General features: G+C 39.6%; 1 protein-coding gene across 2 annotated transcripts in view; it reads left to right on the forward strand.

Moving 5' to 3' along the window:
• Positions 1 to 243: 243 nt before the first annotated feature.
• Positions 244 to 16,960, forward strand: part of PTPN1 (protein tyrosine phosphatase non-receptor type 1) — a 42,445-nt gene continuing 25,728 nt past the window's right edge. The window contains exon 1 of one of the 2 annotated variants that reach the window (XM_086474536.1): positions 244 to 411. In XM_086474536.1, the coding sequence (XP_086330662.1) occupies positions 244 to 411 (168 nt within the window). The remainder of the gene's footprint in view (positions 412 to 16,960) is intronic. The other variant, XM_086474537.1, reaches the window with a different exon arrangement.

Genomic DNA, 16,960 nt, shown 5'->3' on the forward strand with positions numbered 1-16,960 from the left:
AGCGGACGGCAGCACCCGCGCCCCCGGGGGAAAGAAGGCGCTGCCTCCCCCTGCCCCGCACGGGCGCGCAGCGGCCCCCGCAGCCCCTCTGCCGGGCGCTGGCGACCGCCGCGACCGTTACGGACCGCTGGCGCCGCACACCCCGTCTCCCGCCGCCCGCAGGCCCCACGGCTGCGGGCCGCCCCGGACGTCGCGTCGCCGGGGCGGGCTGCGTAGTTCCGGCGGGGAGAAGGGAGGGGTGACATGCAGAGCAGGCAGCCGCGGCCTCGGGAGCAGCTGGAGCCGGAGCTGCCGGAGCGGCGGGCGGGAGCGGCGCTGGGGGGCCAGGCCTGGCGCGGCGCTCCCACCATGGAGATCGAGAAGGAGTTCCACCGGCTCGACCAAGCCGCCAGCTGGGCAGCGATCTACCAGGTGAGGGGCAGCCGCCCGGCTCGGCTCTGCCCCCAGCCCCGGCGTGGAGGGGGGGAGCGCTTCTTCCCTCACCCTCCCTCTGCTGCCGCCCGGTTCTGCCCCCCCGTACCCCCGCGGTGCGTGTGTGCCCCAGCTGCCGAGGGCCCTGCGGGGAGAGCGCTGCCCTCCGCCTCCCCTCTCCCTGGGTCGCCGCTTTCCCTTCCCCCCTCTCCGCTGCCCTCCCGCAACACGCCGCGGGCTGGCCCGCCGCGCCGCTGTGCCCTCCTTCCCCTTTCGCCCCGCGCCGGGGGGGCAGAGGGAGGCCCCGCTCTGCCCCTCCGAGGGAGCGCCTCTCCCCCCGCGGCGCAAAGCCCCTCTCACCTCCTTCTCCCCGGGGCTCCCGTGGGCGAGGAGTGCCGGCCGCCGCTACCCCCCACGGCTGTGCCACGGGGACCCCGCTCCGCGGCGGGGCGGCGGCTCCCGCTGCGCCTCCGCGGGTTTGCCCGGGGCGGGAGGGGGGCGGCCCCCGCGCTCTGCCGAGCGGGCCTGGAGGGGGTTCCCCTGCGAGACCCCTCAGCCACGCTCTTGTTCTCGCTCCAGGTTCCGCTCGGAGCTGAGCATGGGCATAAATGCTCAGTAACCCTTTAAAATTGCCCCCTTCCTAACCTTGAGGGAGTCAATCTAAGTATCGTATTTGTCTTTTTAATTTTTTTTTTTTTTACGGAGGAACAATGATGGGCAGCATTGCATGCGCCTAGCTTTTCAGTCACTTTAATAATAGAACAGAGCCTGAAAGCAGCTTGTGCAATTATCTGGTACTATTTTTTATAGTTTCATTTACTGCATTTAGTTTTTTTGTGACATTTTAAAAAACCTGTGTGGCAAACGTGAATGCTTGTAAGACTATTTGCAGACTGCATCCAGCTTCACACGTAGAAGCAACAGAAATTAGGGCTTTTCTCTTTAAAAAAAGTGCTTTGCGCATTTATCCAAAATGAAGTTTAAGAGAAGATGAAGGACATGTGCGGTGGGGTGGATGTGTTCAGCCGGATCAGGCAGTGTTACTGTGAAATCCATTTGAATGTTAAAAGTTGGTCTCTTGCATAAACTGATGAGTTTTAAGTTCATATTTCAACGTAGAAGTTGGGCCTTGCTACCCTTCCGCTCTGAATTTCTCTGGCAACAGGCAACTAAAAGGAGGAGTGGAGTAAATGAACTCCAGTTTCAGAATTGCAGCAGGCGAGTTTTAAAAGTAGTAGCTTGCAGGATGAACATCTCCAGTTGTTTGACAATTAGAAAATAAACATGAAATTTTGAGTGTGCTTTTCAGAAGGTCCATTTTTTTCTTAGAGTATTTAATTTCTTGCAGAGTTTCAGTGCTTGCTAACTGTATTAGTTAAAGTCATGTGCATATATGATGTTATGGTTTTGCTAAACTGTTGATGATTTGATATGTTGCAGGCTTAGTGGTCAGTAAATTATTTTGAATAATACAGCTCTGTAATGGAGATGGTATATTTCTATGGGTACAATTTTATTACAGAAGTGAAATGTATAAGGAGAATGAGGGACTGTGGCGTATTTTCAATGTGGGATCAGCATTCAGTGATATTTTTGTCCTACTTCTTTTGAATTATATGACTCAGTAGCCTGCTCAGACTGTGGCACAGTGCAAGGTTTGATTGAGGATTAATTCAACTCAAAAAAACCCCCCAAGACTAAAGTGATTCGTTGATTTGTATCCAACTATTGACAAGCACGAGAGGTGGGGTTTTTGCTTGTGTTTTTTTTTTTTTTCTTAAGATGGATTAGTAAGGATGTACATCTATGTCATGTAACTCGGTCTCTCAACTGCATCCTGCTTTTAAGTATCAGCTGTTGAAAGTGACATCTTGGCACATCATGTACGTCTGGAGGAACAATGTACTTCACTGTAATCCGTGCTTTTGATGTCTGGGCTGTGACATTAACAATGCAGTTTTCCCTCAAATACCAGTCTTTGCCTGAAGAATGGAGTAAGTAGAATGATGTAAGTTATTGGTGCAGAAAAAAAGTCTTCCCCCAAGTTAATTTAACCACAGGCTTCTAGTATCTAGGTGTTAGGATTGTAACTGCTAAAATCCAAAAATGTTCACCCGTATTCTGAGTGAAGCATAATGCAATTTACTGCCAGTCACCTCCTCTTGTTTCTTGGCTAAATCTATTACCTAGAGATAAGAGCGGCACAGCATCTAGGGGAGGAATTATGAATCCTACAGGGAGGTGAAGCTAATTGGAAGGATGGCTGTAAAGAGACTTGTCTGGGTGCCACGTGACTTTGAAGGGTTAAACTTGTCCAAAGCTGCTTTTTTTTTTTGGACAAGGGGAAGCTATGTTCAGCTATGATAATAGTACAGTTGTGAAATAATAAAATTTAGGTTATTTTTTTAAAGCGTAATCACAGAATGGAGACAAAAAAATTTCAAAATGAAGACCTCATGTAGGTGATTTTGTGACAATCATGTCAGGCACTGCATGTGTACTGGAACTATTCTCTGCTACAGCTGGTCAAAACAGGGTGATCACTGATGAAGTTCTTTGTGGAGTTTTTTTGTTTGTTTGGGGTTTTGTGTTATTTTTGTTTTTAGATACCTAGTATTGTCCCTTGCTTTCATCTAGATTTACTTGCTACAAGCGCTATGAGAACTATGAGACCTTGTAAAGGTTGTTCAGAGACCCAGTAAATAAAAGGACTGGTCTGGTTCTGGCTGTTGCTTGTATTGTTGAGAAACATGTTTAGAAGGCAACTAATAAAATGAGACCTGATCTAAGCATAAGAAATGCCCATTCAAATTAAAGTCCTCCCCTGTAAAACAGTAAGTTGAAGGAAGATGGACAGCAGATTAAATGTGAGCTTTGCAATGTGATAACTGTGCTAAAAGTATGCAACAGAAACCAAATGCTTAAGGGTGAATGATATGCACCTTGCATAAATATCATTAGAAGTATCAATAGGAATGAAAAGCATTCACTCTGGAGATGTCACAACAAAAAAGCGATAGCCCAAAGCTAAGAAAAGCGTGGTTTAGGCTTGCTGTTAGAGCAGGAGAGAAAGATATTTGTCCAGAATATCAAAGCAACGTTATTTTCATTTGCTCACAGTGAGTGCAATATCAGATTTCCATAGTCATTTTATATGCAGAAGACTTTCAGAATTTTAGGTGGTATTTTAGTTTCTAACTCCTTACGGTGATAGAATGAGATATTATCTTAAAAACACAACCCTCAAGTACAGGTAGAGTTGCTTCTTGTGTTTATATAAACTAGATATGTTGACTTCAGTGTGTTGGCTAATGGTACTAACTTTGATGTGCTTATCAATAACACTAAAGATACCTCTGAATTATTTACTGATCTACCATTCAAGTAGGGATCCCATAGAATATGGCTGGAGGCAGAGCTGACATGGTTTTACAGAAATGTCTATGGGGACAGCTTATACAGAGCTTTCCACGTGAGGGTGGCAAGATGAAACTAAAATGTGCGCTCTTCTGATTTTTATAGTCAGTAGAATATAAAGTAAGAAAGAACTGGGTATAGTCTAGATTTTCAAATATGTTTGGAAGTGAGTGTACTGAAGACAAAACTAACTATACTGCTGTGTGTGCTCTGGGAAACTGAAGTGTAGTTAGAGTTTGGTTTAGAGGCCCATAAGAAACACATAACTGTTCTCAGATCCTTATTAATTTTTGAAGGTATTTTAAACTAGTATTAATGTGAATGTTACTTTTTTTTTTAACAAACCTCTTGAAGCTAAACTAAAATCTGACAAATTATGAAAGTTAATAGGCTTTACCCAGATTATAGGAGGAAGATAGAAAGCTATCATAGACATTTTGGATCTCTCTCTGTCAAGAGAGAAAAGGCATGGGAAGTTTTTTATGTATTCACTGTCTCTGGAAAAATATTTGTAGAATATATAGGGCGATTTTAATGTTGCAAGTAAACTGTGCAATGGTTGACCCTATGGACTTATAGTAGTGTGGTTGTGTTGTGCATTTAAAGCAAATGAACAGGAAGTTCTACTAGAGTTTTCGGTTTATAAGCTGCAGCAAGAGTTAAGACTTTGTGCTGCTGCAGTCTGTAAGCATTTGGGTTACTTTTTTGCTCTCGTGCTAAAAAACTTATTTGCAGCAGCTAAATTGTGGTATGAGCATGACTTATTATAAATGCATCTTTGTACTTTATTCTGCCAGTTCTTGCTACTTGAAAATGCAGGTCTCTGCATGCATGCCTTGCCACTTCTTAATTCATGCTATGTTGATTCATTCAAGGCTTAGCTTAATTGGCTCTGGTTATGGAAAGCTAGTTTAGAACTGAAGTTGCAGGGAGTCTCTTTTTTTCCATCAATATGGCTAAAGATATTCCATGTTTTCCAGTGCTATACAGCCACTGAATCTTGATACAAGTGTAGGAGAGGCTAGCAGTGATGAAATGGCTAAGTCTCTGTGGCTTGCAAGGTCAATATCCTCTCCATGAAAACCAGAGTTTACTTTCAATTGCAAGTGCTAGTATGTTTTGTGCTATTGAGAATGATATTTCAGGGCACTCTGCTGCATTGGTTAGTTAATACTAACTTTTTTTCAGATCAGGACCAGTTGTGTCTGCTGATGGCAAATGTGAGATTGTGCAAGTCCCATTTTTATGGAGTTACTGAGGCGCTTAGTTTTGCTTGTTTTTCAGGCTCCGGAGTTTAAAAATCTTAAGTATTTGAATCCAAATCTTCTGTGATAGTGTTGCTGTAGGTAGAACATTGAAAAATGGAGCCTGTTAGGGCTTGCTGTTAAGGGGATATCATTTGCTAAAAATGTAGAAATCATACAACGTGCAGACAGTACTACACCTGCTTCTGAGTGCCTTCAGAAGGTTTTTATGGTTTTAGTGTGTCCTTCGGCATGTTATTTATTCCTCTTTCTTTCTCTGTTTGCTGTAAGGGTATATATATAGAAGGGAACTGACAGTTAAGGAGAACGTAGTGTTGGCCACATGCCAGATGATGTTAAATTCAAGTAGAAATAGTCCTTTAAGTAGAGAATAAAATGTAGTAGTGGTAGACCAAGTATTTTGGAAACTAAAATAACTTTCTAAATATGCTGAGTCGGTTTGAATTAACAGTTCATTCTATAGTTAACTAAGCATTAAAATGAAATCTTTTCTTGTAATACTTGCTTTGCAAATGGACCTTCTCCAAGGGTTCTCCTTAGCTGAGACTTTCTAAACTGTGGTTTATGCTGAAATATCACTGCTACTTTCTTGCGAACGTAAGAATTCTTAGGTTTTAGATCAGTGTCAGTAGCATGACGTAGTAATGTATTTGGATTGTGAATTTAGCCTTCTTAAATATCTTAGGATACTAACAGATTCCTTAAAATTCAGAATTCATGTACATTTCAAAGTGTAGAAATGTTAATTAAAAGAAAATGGAGGATGAAAGAGACTTTACAAACAAAATAAAAATCTATAAAAAGGGGTAAAAGCTTGGAGTCATTCTATTGCTTGTACTCCAGTGAATGTGAGAATTGGGTGGGTTGTTTCAGTCACCAGATATGCCACTGAATTTGTTCTCCCGTAGTCAAACTAGTTTTTCTTCAGTCTCACCATATGCAAAATGAGATTTATATTCAGTAAAGTGTTGGAGAGCTTTATTTTAAAAACACAAAATTACTTTTTTGCCTTTTGTAACACAGAAGGGAGGAACCAAAAACGTACAGTATCAGTATTCTGTTACTGATAATATATTAAGTAGTTTTCCAGTAGGGTTTTGGGGGTTGTGTGTTTGGGTTTTTTAAGTACCTGCAAATTAGGTTAGCACTGTGTTACAAAAAGCTCAGCTCCAGTATTGCTTCAGGCAGTTCAATAACATAGGAGGATTTTCTCCTGTAACTGTAGTTTTTCTTGCAGTTTTGCTCTTTTTAAAACAGCTCTGTTGTCCAGCAGTGGAAGGGATGAGTTCTCTACATAAGAGTGGAAGTTTTTCAAAATGTGAGTTGAGTAGGAGGCTTGGTAACAACAGCTTGATAAACACTTGAAAATTGGATATTGTGTCATAAACCTAACAAATTAACAAAACAAACAAAAACCCAACCCCTTAGCTGGAGTGGTTAGTTAGAATGTTCCTGAGTGTAGGATTTCATATTAAAGTTTACTTAATTCTGCTTATTTCTGGAATACTGATTTGGAAAAATTTTAGTATAAACTGAGATACAAGACAAACATTAGAGATTTGCCTAAGGTTTTGTATCCTCTTCAGTGCTGATCTGAACTGTTGTCAGTGTTCAGACATTTTACAGAATTGCATAAATGAAAAAACTTTGTTATTTTTAAAATATTAGACTAGACTAGAACGGTTAGACTAGAATGGTTGTGTCTGCACCTCTGTTAAAGTGTGTACAGCATCACTGTCAGAGGAAAGCAGCCCTAGTGAACAATGTGTGCATTTTTTCCTGAAAGAAGCAAGTTTGTGAAAATTTATAAACTGATTCTCTGCAGTGTTCATAACTAACAATATAAACTTGATCCGATCTGTAACTTTTGATGTTTACAGCACTTACCATTGGGGGGGGGTTGTTTCTTTTTTTTTAGTCATTGGTCAACTTGTTTCATGTTGATTTGCACAAGAAACATTTTTTTGTTTATCTTTCTGGTGCCAGTAGACATGCCCTTGCTGGTTTGGCTGGGAGAGGCACTGTGATACAGCATCAAAATGCCTTTGTGCGTTCACTTTGTAGATCCTGTAGTACAAATGCCAATTCATTTTCTACCAAACCCTGTGAATTTAGATGTGCTTTTTCTCTCACCCACGCAAAACACAGCTAAGATTCAACAGCTTGCCTGACATATTATACTAAGAAAAAGTGATAAGAGTCATTCTTGGAAATTCATGTGATTCTGCTAATAGCGATAGCTGATCTACTTTCAAATTGGGTTTGTGCTTTCTACATTTAACAAAAAAAGGTTCATAGAACAGCAGTGAAAAATCTGATGTCCTTGTTGGGAATGAAAATGAGCTAGCATAATATGAAACTTTTGGAAATGCTTTTAATTAATTTTTTTCTTATTCCTAATTCTGTAGTTCTCTTTCCATATACTTTCACCTTGCACAATACTTTATCCTAGAATGTGGACTGATAAACACGTTATTTCTCTAAGTAATTTGCATTCATAAGTAGTGGAGTAATGAGTTAGTAAAGGGCAGCTGCTTGTGGAAGCTACATAAATACAGCCGGTTTACTTGAGATCTGTGTTTTTAACTGTTGTAGCTAGAGTCTCTGTATTTTTCAACTCAAAATATTAATCGTCAACACCAAGTCAGATGTGATTCCTCCCAAACTGTGTGTGTGGGTTTTGTTTGGTTTGGGGTTTTTTTGTTTGTTTGTTTGTTTCTGGTGGCTTTTGGTTTTAATGTATGCCCTCTTGCGGACTCCTGCCTGTCCTTGTTGACTTGATAAATGATACTATACTTTTAAGTAGATTTTTTTTTTTTTTGGTATCAGTGATACTGAACATGGACCTTATTTAGCTGCTGATTTGTTAACCTCTGCAATGAAAAAAATACTGGGGCAGTCCTGCTTCCTAGTTGGGCATATATTTCATGGAAGACAGTAGAGGAAAAAACCTTCCCATTGAAGCCAGCATTAATTTCATACTGGATTTACTCAAGTAGCATACTGATACCTACATTAGAGGCCTGTTTCCATTGTTAGGGACTGAAACTGGATTTGTACTTTGTATCTAGGGTGTCTTGTTTCCTTCTGTGTTAGGATCCAGGCTTTTAAGTAGTTCCATAGTTGTCTCAGCTCTTGGTTATTGTGGATGCTTTGGGAACATGTGGTTTAAGGGGTAAAAAGTCATCTTCAGCGCTGAGGGTGAAGAGATCAATGATGAGGAAGATTTGTCTCACGAGCTGTTAAGAGATTGTTGAATTAGATTTGAATTGTGTAGTGCAGTCTTGTTCGCTGTACTTAAATAAGGTTCAAACAGTTGCTACATAAGTAGAAATAGGAAATAAAGCAGGTTTTGCATTCTGCCAGTATGTGCAATTGTAGAAAAACTTCCCTGCTGTACCAGTGGTGAGTGCGGAGCTATGCAGATCTTGCTGCAGGCAGACAGGAAACTGTCCCCTCCGGGAAGAAAGCTTGCTATACTTTTTGGACTAAAATAATTGCCTGTTAAAAATGCTACTAAACAACACTGTCTTGAACTTAAAGTAGCTGTTCTATTTGTGATCTTTCAGGTGCTTTTTCTGGTATCTCAAGTTCCCAGAATTTTATGCTTCTTCTGTGAAGTGCTTGATTCATCAAGTACTTGATGCTGTGAGCTGTTCTACAAAAGACACTCTGTTTCTCAGATTCTTTATATTTATTTGGAACAAGCACAAGTGGTCTACACATAAAGAGGAATGTTCTCATAACCTTCTTCCCATGTGCATGTTTGAATGAGAATTGCTTGTTTGTATCATTTCTAATCCCACAGTAACAGGTTACAGTAGCATAAACAGTGTGACCTTTTAATGTGATCACAGGAAGTAAAATGTGAAATCTATTTTAAAAATGCATTTTCGACTAAGGAAGAGTATACTTCCTTTTTCTGACAGGAAAACTAACCCATACTAGTTCAGAAGAACTCAATTCCTTTATACTATGTAGGGCCAATTTTTTCCACTGTCTTCTGTACAGTCATTGCAGCTGCTTGAAGTAGGACTAAAACTCTGCTGTCCTTGTGTAGAATTGTGTGCCCTTGCTCTGTGTTACAGGTGTAAGTGACAAAAGATAGGGGCTACTGAAACAACAGAACTCTGACACGAGCAAGAGGTTTTAGTAAGAGGAACTTCTTTTGGAAAGGAGGAGAGGGAGGGTCATTGAAGGAAGAACTGCAGAAATACTGTGCAGCTTATTAAACAGCCACAATACATATATGCACATTTTAGAAATTTTCTGGATATTTCTAGAAATGGAAGAAAAATGGGGAGAGTTTTAACCAGGAAAGGATGGGGGAGTGGACAGTACTCTAATCTACAAAATGTTTTTGTTTATTCCCTTCACAGTTTAATTAAATTGGAAAGCAACATTGTCACTTTTGTTTCTTAAACTTCTGACAAAGGAGAATTTTCACATTAAATCGCAGTTGCTACTTAGAACTGCACAGTGCCCAGCAGTGCCTGTAGGATGACATGAGCAAGAATCTTGTTTCAACTTGTACAATGTTTTCATTCCCAGTATTGATAACTTCTCAGAATTGGCCTAAGTGTTTCATGACCAGAGCAGATCTGCCCTTGTACAGTTTCAAAACTAGTGTAGTACATATGTGAAGGACAACATGTCTTCTTATCCTTGCATGTTACAACATTAGCTGTGGTTGAATTGGTAGTGTACTGAAAAATGCACTATTGCGTTGGGAGGGTTGGCTGTTTGATTTGCCAGTGAGCAGTATTACATAGATGGCTCATTAATAATTTCCCTTTAGGTAGTAATTGCTTTCAGTTGTTCTACAGTAAGCACTCTGATAACTGACACCTATTAGCAGGCAGCTAAACTATGAAAGAGTGTGTGGCAGTCTGGCTTTGGTTGGCAGCAGAGGCGGGTGGCGAGCATGGGTGGTGTCGGCTTTGGGAAAGGGAGGGTCTAAGCAGCCTGAGGTTCAAAACCCCCAGGCAGTCAGCTGTCCTCTCTGGAGGCAGGCTTAGGATAGGGCCGGTTTTGGGGGCTACCCTCAGGTTCTGGAGCTTGTTCTGTGTCCATCAGACTTGTCTTGTTTTCAAGACTGGAACAGGAGGTTGGAAATATGTAAAATCTTTACAGCTGCTAAGTTACTGGATTTATTAGCCAACATGAGAGCATTAGTGGGGAGGTCTAATCTTACAAGTCCTTCTAAAGCTTGTCAAGAAGCAGGCAGAGCAGAAAGACTTCATGGAAACCACTGACATGCCTTATTTGTTATTGATTTGTTTTTATTGTTATTATTTGGTTTTAATTTGTGTAAAGCTTACCATTCAGAACCTCCGTTAGGAGCGAGCCTGTTATGCTAGGCTTCACTTGATGGCTTTATACAGTCCAGTGTACGGGCTGCTTTTCTGTGACTGACTGACAGCAGGAAATTCCTTATTTGCTGTTGTGCCTGCTAAGTTCTCTACCACATGAACTGGGGATTTTGGGTGGTAAAACTGTTATGTGCTTGTTATCTTTTTAAGAGTAGCTAAATAAGTTAATATTGCTATCTAGTTAGCAGCAAGCACTCAAACATTTATTGTTTCCATGTAATAACTTCTACATCTTTAGGGTTTTCTTTTACCAAAGTCTTCACTAACGATGTGTTCTCCATACAATATTATCTCTACATGCAAAATTCTGTCTTGGAATACCTAGAGAAAAATAATCCAGTCTTCTAGTAAAAATACTTTGCCCTCAGTCCTGTTTACATAAGAGGATGTACTCGTGTGTGATTCTGATGGTTGATAACCTTAATTTGTGGATCAGTGCTCAGAAGCCTTCAGTGTAACGGTCTTATGGGGAGCAGGGGAATGGAAATGGATGTGATAGGGGTGAGGATTTTTTTAAAGATGTTCAGAAGTTACTGCATTGTATACTTCTTTTTTTTTCCTGTGAGTGTTCCAGATATGTGCTCAGACTGCAAATAAGGGTTTGAGATAGCCACCAAATTAGAAAGCATGTTTAGTCAAGACTGATAACTGACTCCAGCTGACAGGAAGTGGAACATGATGAGCAAGAGTCTAGTGGAGCTGTGGGCTGCGGTGCGTCAGGTACAGCACTGCGTCTGGGCTGTGGAAGAGGAGTACAGCGAGTACTAGGGGTCCTGCATTTCCAGAGAGGGTGCTGTCATTATAGTGGTAGAAGTCAATTGCTGTTCTCAGAGTGAATTGTTTTAAACTGGCAGTATTAGTAGATGCATAAAGTGTCAAAACTGTTTATCTCATCTGATCCATGCAACTTACTTTCACTCACAAATCTGTTTCATTAGCATGGGGAGGATTAAATAGTCCTTTGAAGGCCTAGCTTGTTGAGTTTTGCAGTTTTTTTCATGTACTGGAGTGCAGAGTGCTAATCTGTCCTGTGCTAAGATGTCTGTGAAACCTTATCTTGGTTATGGGATGTGCCTGTTTAACACTGACGTTTTGTTTTTTAAGCTCTCAGTTGCTTTCAGATGGGGAGAAGATGACCTGCACAGCTAGAGGTGAAAGTTCTCTCTCCCTTCAATGACAGTTAAAACAATCTTTAGTAACACAGGATTGGTTCTGTCAGTGTCTTGAAAGTATTGCTTTGCAACTTGGAGAAATAATAAAATATAGAATAAATTTTAGTGTTTAAGGTATGCCTGCTTTTGGTTAAGGGAGGGGTTATATCTTTCCACAGGAAGTTCTCAGGCTTGTTTGCCATAGGTAGATTTTCTTATACGCTGTTTTTTCTGAAGACATACTTTTATTCACCTTTGCTGTGTGAGAACTAAATGCTAACACACACTAGAAACTATGCTTGTAAGTAAAATGCAGTATCAATATCCACTGTGACTGAAGACTTAATATGCATTATTATTTGTGTGTGAAGGGCAGCTAGTAAAGCAAAGTGCTCAGAAACCTACCTCAGATCTAAGTAGCTTAACTTCTCTGAATGTCAGTTCAGTAAACCTTACATCTCTGCTGTCAGCATTTAAGGGTTAAGTTTCTCTTTCCAAAAAAGTATTGATTTCTCTCTTTTTTTTTTTTTTTCTTAGAACAGTTTACTACTCTGGAAGTAGTTGCGTAAGCATTCAGCTTTAAGTGCAGCTTCTTCTGTTAAACCTTGGTGTAGAACAGAAGTACCCAACCTTTCTGTCCTGGAGCCATGTGAAGGCTGGACAGTCTGTTCTGTCCCTGTCATCAACCAACATGCTTGTGCATTTGTCACATGGCCTGTTCAGCCCTGACAGTCAGGTAAACAAATGTGTAGCCTTGTGTTTGTGAGGGTAGGGGAAATTGCATCAGTGTTTGACTTCTCCCCAAAACTGTACTTGGTCCATAGAGTGCAAGCTGATCATCTCGGGGTTAGAAAGCTGTAAGCTTTAATATTAAACTATCTTAGCTTAGATTGGTTTCCTAAGCGCATATTAGACAGTCATGTGAGAAAACAGGAGTATCCTCATTCTGCTTTATCTAACATCTGTTTTCAGCAGTACTGTTTGTTCTCAGCAGGTTTTTGTGTTCATTGCAGTAGCTTGGCAACCTGTAGGTTGCACCATTCAATGAATTCAGTATGCTTTTAATCATCACTAAAATTTTCCTTTCCAAATTTGAATATTATAAGTACAGTGAAGCGGGCATCTGTGATTATAACAGCAACAGCCATGTTAAACAGATCCCAACTGAAACAAGCTGTTCATGTGAATTTGTAATTCAGTGTGTTTCTTCAAATTTCAGTCCAAAAGTTTTTCTTGAAATTAGTTTAAGAAAGAACATTTGTAACTTCTTTCAGGGAATGGTAGTTAAGCAGTTACAGCTAATGAAAGTTCCCAAATACAGATTTGGGCAGTATGCTGAAAAATGTGATTACTAAAAGCATGACTATTTACTGGTTCGTTGTAGGAGCAAAGCTGGAGTTTGGCCTTTCTCTGCATGCAGAGGCATGAACGCGGTTTGTGCAATCCTGTTAATTGTACGTTCTCTTTAAACTTGAATCTCGTTATGTTAGAAATGGTAAAAAGCTTTTGGTGATAGTGCAGTGAGTATGCTTTGGTAGAATGAATCTTCAGTTCCATTGCCTGTGTTCTTACTAATGGCCAACAGAGTGAAGCATTCTTATGCCATAGATTAGAACTTGCTGGGATTTTGTATTACACCCTAACTTGTAGGGAAGAAACAGAATGCAGGAGGGAAACCCACTTACATTATGGAGCTGGTACCTGTTGTAACATGGTTCATCATTTTGAATGAACAGTGTTACTTGATACTAAATAAATCTAGTAATCCACCTCACACTTTGAATATAAAAATTGCATCTCAAGAAAGCCAGTAAAACAATGTCCGGTACAAACATCTTCAAGGAAATGAAGTTTACCACTAAATAAGATGTAGGTATCTTTTTTTTTCTTTTTTCTTTTTTTTTTTTCAGTAGGTAATGCAGAGTTCACAGCTTCCTATTTAACAATTCCTGCCACTTCCTTTCTTGTGTGTTTTAGTACTTCCTGTACATACGAGCTCATAACTTTGAGAATTTTGATGGAATTAGTAGAAAGTTGGAAATATGACTGTTGCCTGTCCCATAGTATTCTAAATATAAAAATAATACTGATGTGGTCTGAATATGTGCCACCATAGTCATGATGTGACTTTATTTCCTTAATATTTGCAAATATATTAGAAAGTTTTACTTCGCTTTTAGATTATTGGAGTACCTAATGTGAATGAAATAATTGATGCAGGGTGACACCCTTAGCCATGAGAAAAAAAAAAATTGCTTTAAACTCTTGACTGCAGTTGCTCAGCGTTTCAAAGTAACGAACAGACTTTACTTGCATTAGAACTGCGTCCTTTCTTTTCATTCTAAACATTTACTGGTATTGCTTTGCTTATTCTTTTAAAGGTTTAACATGGGTTTTTATGTTACGGTAGTTTCTCATAATTGTCTCTATGCCAAGTAGCTTTAAAAATATGCTTTCACCAATAGAAATATATTTCAAGAAATTATTCTCTTACCTTTCCTGTTTATAAAAATGCTAATAAAGTAACTGACAGAATGCGTGTAAACCAAAACCATCATGGCTTAAGTACGACTTATTTTGTGGATGCCAATTTTAGAGGCACTGTGATAATGCATGTTGGTCCTCATCTTTCATTCTTCATCACTGATATACATGTTTCTGCAGAGTAAGAATCTGGTACATGTAGAGCCACCTATGTTTTAATTACAAAATCTGACCATTAATTCATATTCAAGCGTGTTCAACATTGGCTTGCCACTACTTCTGCCATGTAAATTCAATGATATTTTGACTGTTGGTGGGACAGTCAGCATTTTGAAAAGCTTGCCAATGTAATTTATTCAGAAGGTTATGTAGCAGAAAATTGGGCTGTATGGCCGAGATATAGTATTACATTTACAATTTGGCTAAAAAACCCCTTTGATTTCTAATGCATTTCTTCCATCATCCGAACAAAAATGGCTGAAAAATGCCAGTCTCTGGGTCACCATTTCTAAAACACAGAGGGCTCACAAAAAACCTTTATGGCAGCTCTGGCGTGTTGTGTTTGAGAAGTGTGTTCAAGTCTGTCTGTTTCGTGCTTTTGCTGCTGAATAGATACAGGAGCTACGTGAACACTTTTGTGCGTTAATTACTGAAACTAGCGTTCAGAGCTCTTTAAACAAGGAGTACATGTTCATAAGCAAGCAGCTATGAACTGGACCTTTTCTTTTCCTTTCAAGACAGGCTCTTCTGAATGCTGCAGATAGAGAGGAGATTGCCTTTACCTTATCAGATAAGAATATATGCCTTTATAAATGAAACATTACAGAAAAAATAGTGGTAAGTCTCTAAAGTCTGAATAATCTGTTGCTGTTGCATTTGATATGGTAACAGTATTGTGCTGTGAAGGGTAATTTAGAAGATTTCTGAGAGGGAAATAACCTTTGGAACTCTTATAATATGCAAAATAATTAGAGGTTACAGTGAACACAGCTGTTTCTGCCAAGCTGACTAAGCTAGGAATTCAAATTACTATTTTTAGCCAGCTTATGATGTCTCTAGTTCTTAATGGTACCCGTGTTATTACTTTTAAAAATTATATTAAAGTGTATTTATCACACTGGCAAACTAGGTAAAATAAATATTTTAAGTGCAACCAGTCTGTTACTTTTTAAATCGAACAAAGAACACTTCAGGTGGCACATGGGCTGCGTTACATGAAAATCATGTCTGTGACTTGTATGAATTCAAACTGAAAACTTCCTCAAAGGAAGATGTATGAGCCCTGGAATGAAGTAATTGTTGTTTTCTGTAAGTTGTTTACGTATAGTCTGTCTAGCATACATATTCCCCCTTTTCTTGCCCTCCAAGAAAGTTGCCTTTCTCTATTACACAAGAATTTCTTGCATGTTGTTGTTGGCATTCAGAATGCTTTTCAGTTGATCCTTGAGATGTGATCATTGTACAGATCCTGTAAAAATGACTATAAATTCTATGCTGAAATCTAAAAGTCATTGCAGTTAACTGTACTTCTGCAGACTTTTAAATAACTGCACTAATAAAAATTTGGAAAACAATGCTGGTGGAGCTTACTTTGTGTAAAGTGTTTACTGTTCTATGAGATACGGTCAAGATTAACTTCAAAATTATGTTCTGAACTAGTTTTCTTTTTTCTAATCTTTATATGTACTTTCTGCAAAGATTACTGGATGAGCAAAAGCATTCCTCAAAATCTGTGTGTACTGAATGGACATACTTCATGCATAAATTTGTTGCTGTTTTAAAAAAAGAATCAGTCTAATTTTAACATAACATATGGCAAGCTGGTGTCTAAAACTGATTTAACTGACTGTACTTTCTAAAGGCATATGTAACTATGTGAGTAAGAAGTCTTATAAAAACTATTTTAATTCCTGTTTGCTTCTGTTAAGACCAATAGCTTGCTTACTCTATCCTCTAAATTACAGTAAATAAGAACCGAGTTTAGTGTTAGTCAGTGTTGGGTGTAGAAAATTATGCTTGCAAATTAATCCTGTTTTCACTTCTGTTTTTCATCATAGTAAGATGCTTTCAGACAAACTCAAATCAAGAAAATAAAAACTAGGCAAACTCCAGAAGTTCTGATTCCTAAGTAATAATCCTTTTGTTTCTGGTTTTGTGTCATCATGGAAAATAGGCTATTGACCGTTAATCTAGAAGTGGTTTTGTATTTAGAAAGACTTCTCACCAAAAACGTAAAGAAAATGCATGATTTGCAGGCCTGGCTCCCATGGCTTTGAATGATGTCCACTTCCAGTGACACTTGTTTTTTCTATAGTGCTAGTGATGGGGTAGGAGAGCTAATCTAAAGCTTTCTTCCCTTGCCTCTAGGGACCAGGGAAGACAAAAGCATTCCTACAAGAGCCTAAAAAAATTGCTCAGAGAAATAGCCTCCCTTCTGAAAGAAGAAATATATAGTTGTTCCAACACAGCTGTCAACCCAAGAGCATTACAGCGAAGTGGTTGGATTCCTAAAATGGTAGTGAGAAACATTGACTCCTAAGTTAGAAACCTAATGAGTTTGAGCATTGCGGATGAAAACTAATCTGCTTGGAGAACACAAGCAGCATCCATAATAGCAACCAGGAGGTGTCTTCTGGCTGTCTTCGGTGGGTGACATCCTTAACTGATGCATTTGCACTCCTCTTGAGGGAGGATGCAACTGGCTATTCAGAAGAGATTGGGTAGATCAAAATCACCATCTAACATAAAGGCTTGCCTCTCTTTCATTTAAACCCTTCGATGTTTTAGCAGTCCAAGTTGACATAAATGTTTATTTTGGAATGTAATGTCAGCAGCAACAACAAGCTTGACATCAGGGCAT

The sequence above is a fragment of the Leptosomus discolor genome, chromosome 17, assembly GCF_034619465.1.
Source record: "Leptosomus discolor isolate bLepDis1 chromosome 17, bLepDis1.hap2, whole genome shotgun sequence".
In the NCBI taxonomy this organism is placed as follows: Eukaryota; Metazoa; Chordata; class Aves; order Leptosomiformes; family Leptosomidae; genus Leptosomus; species Leptosomus discolor.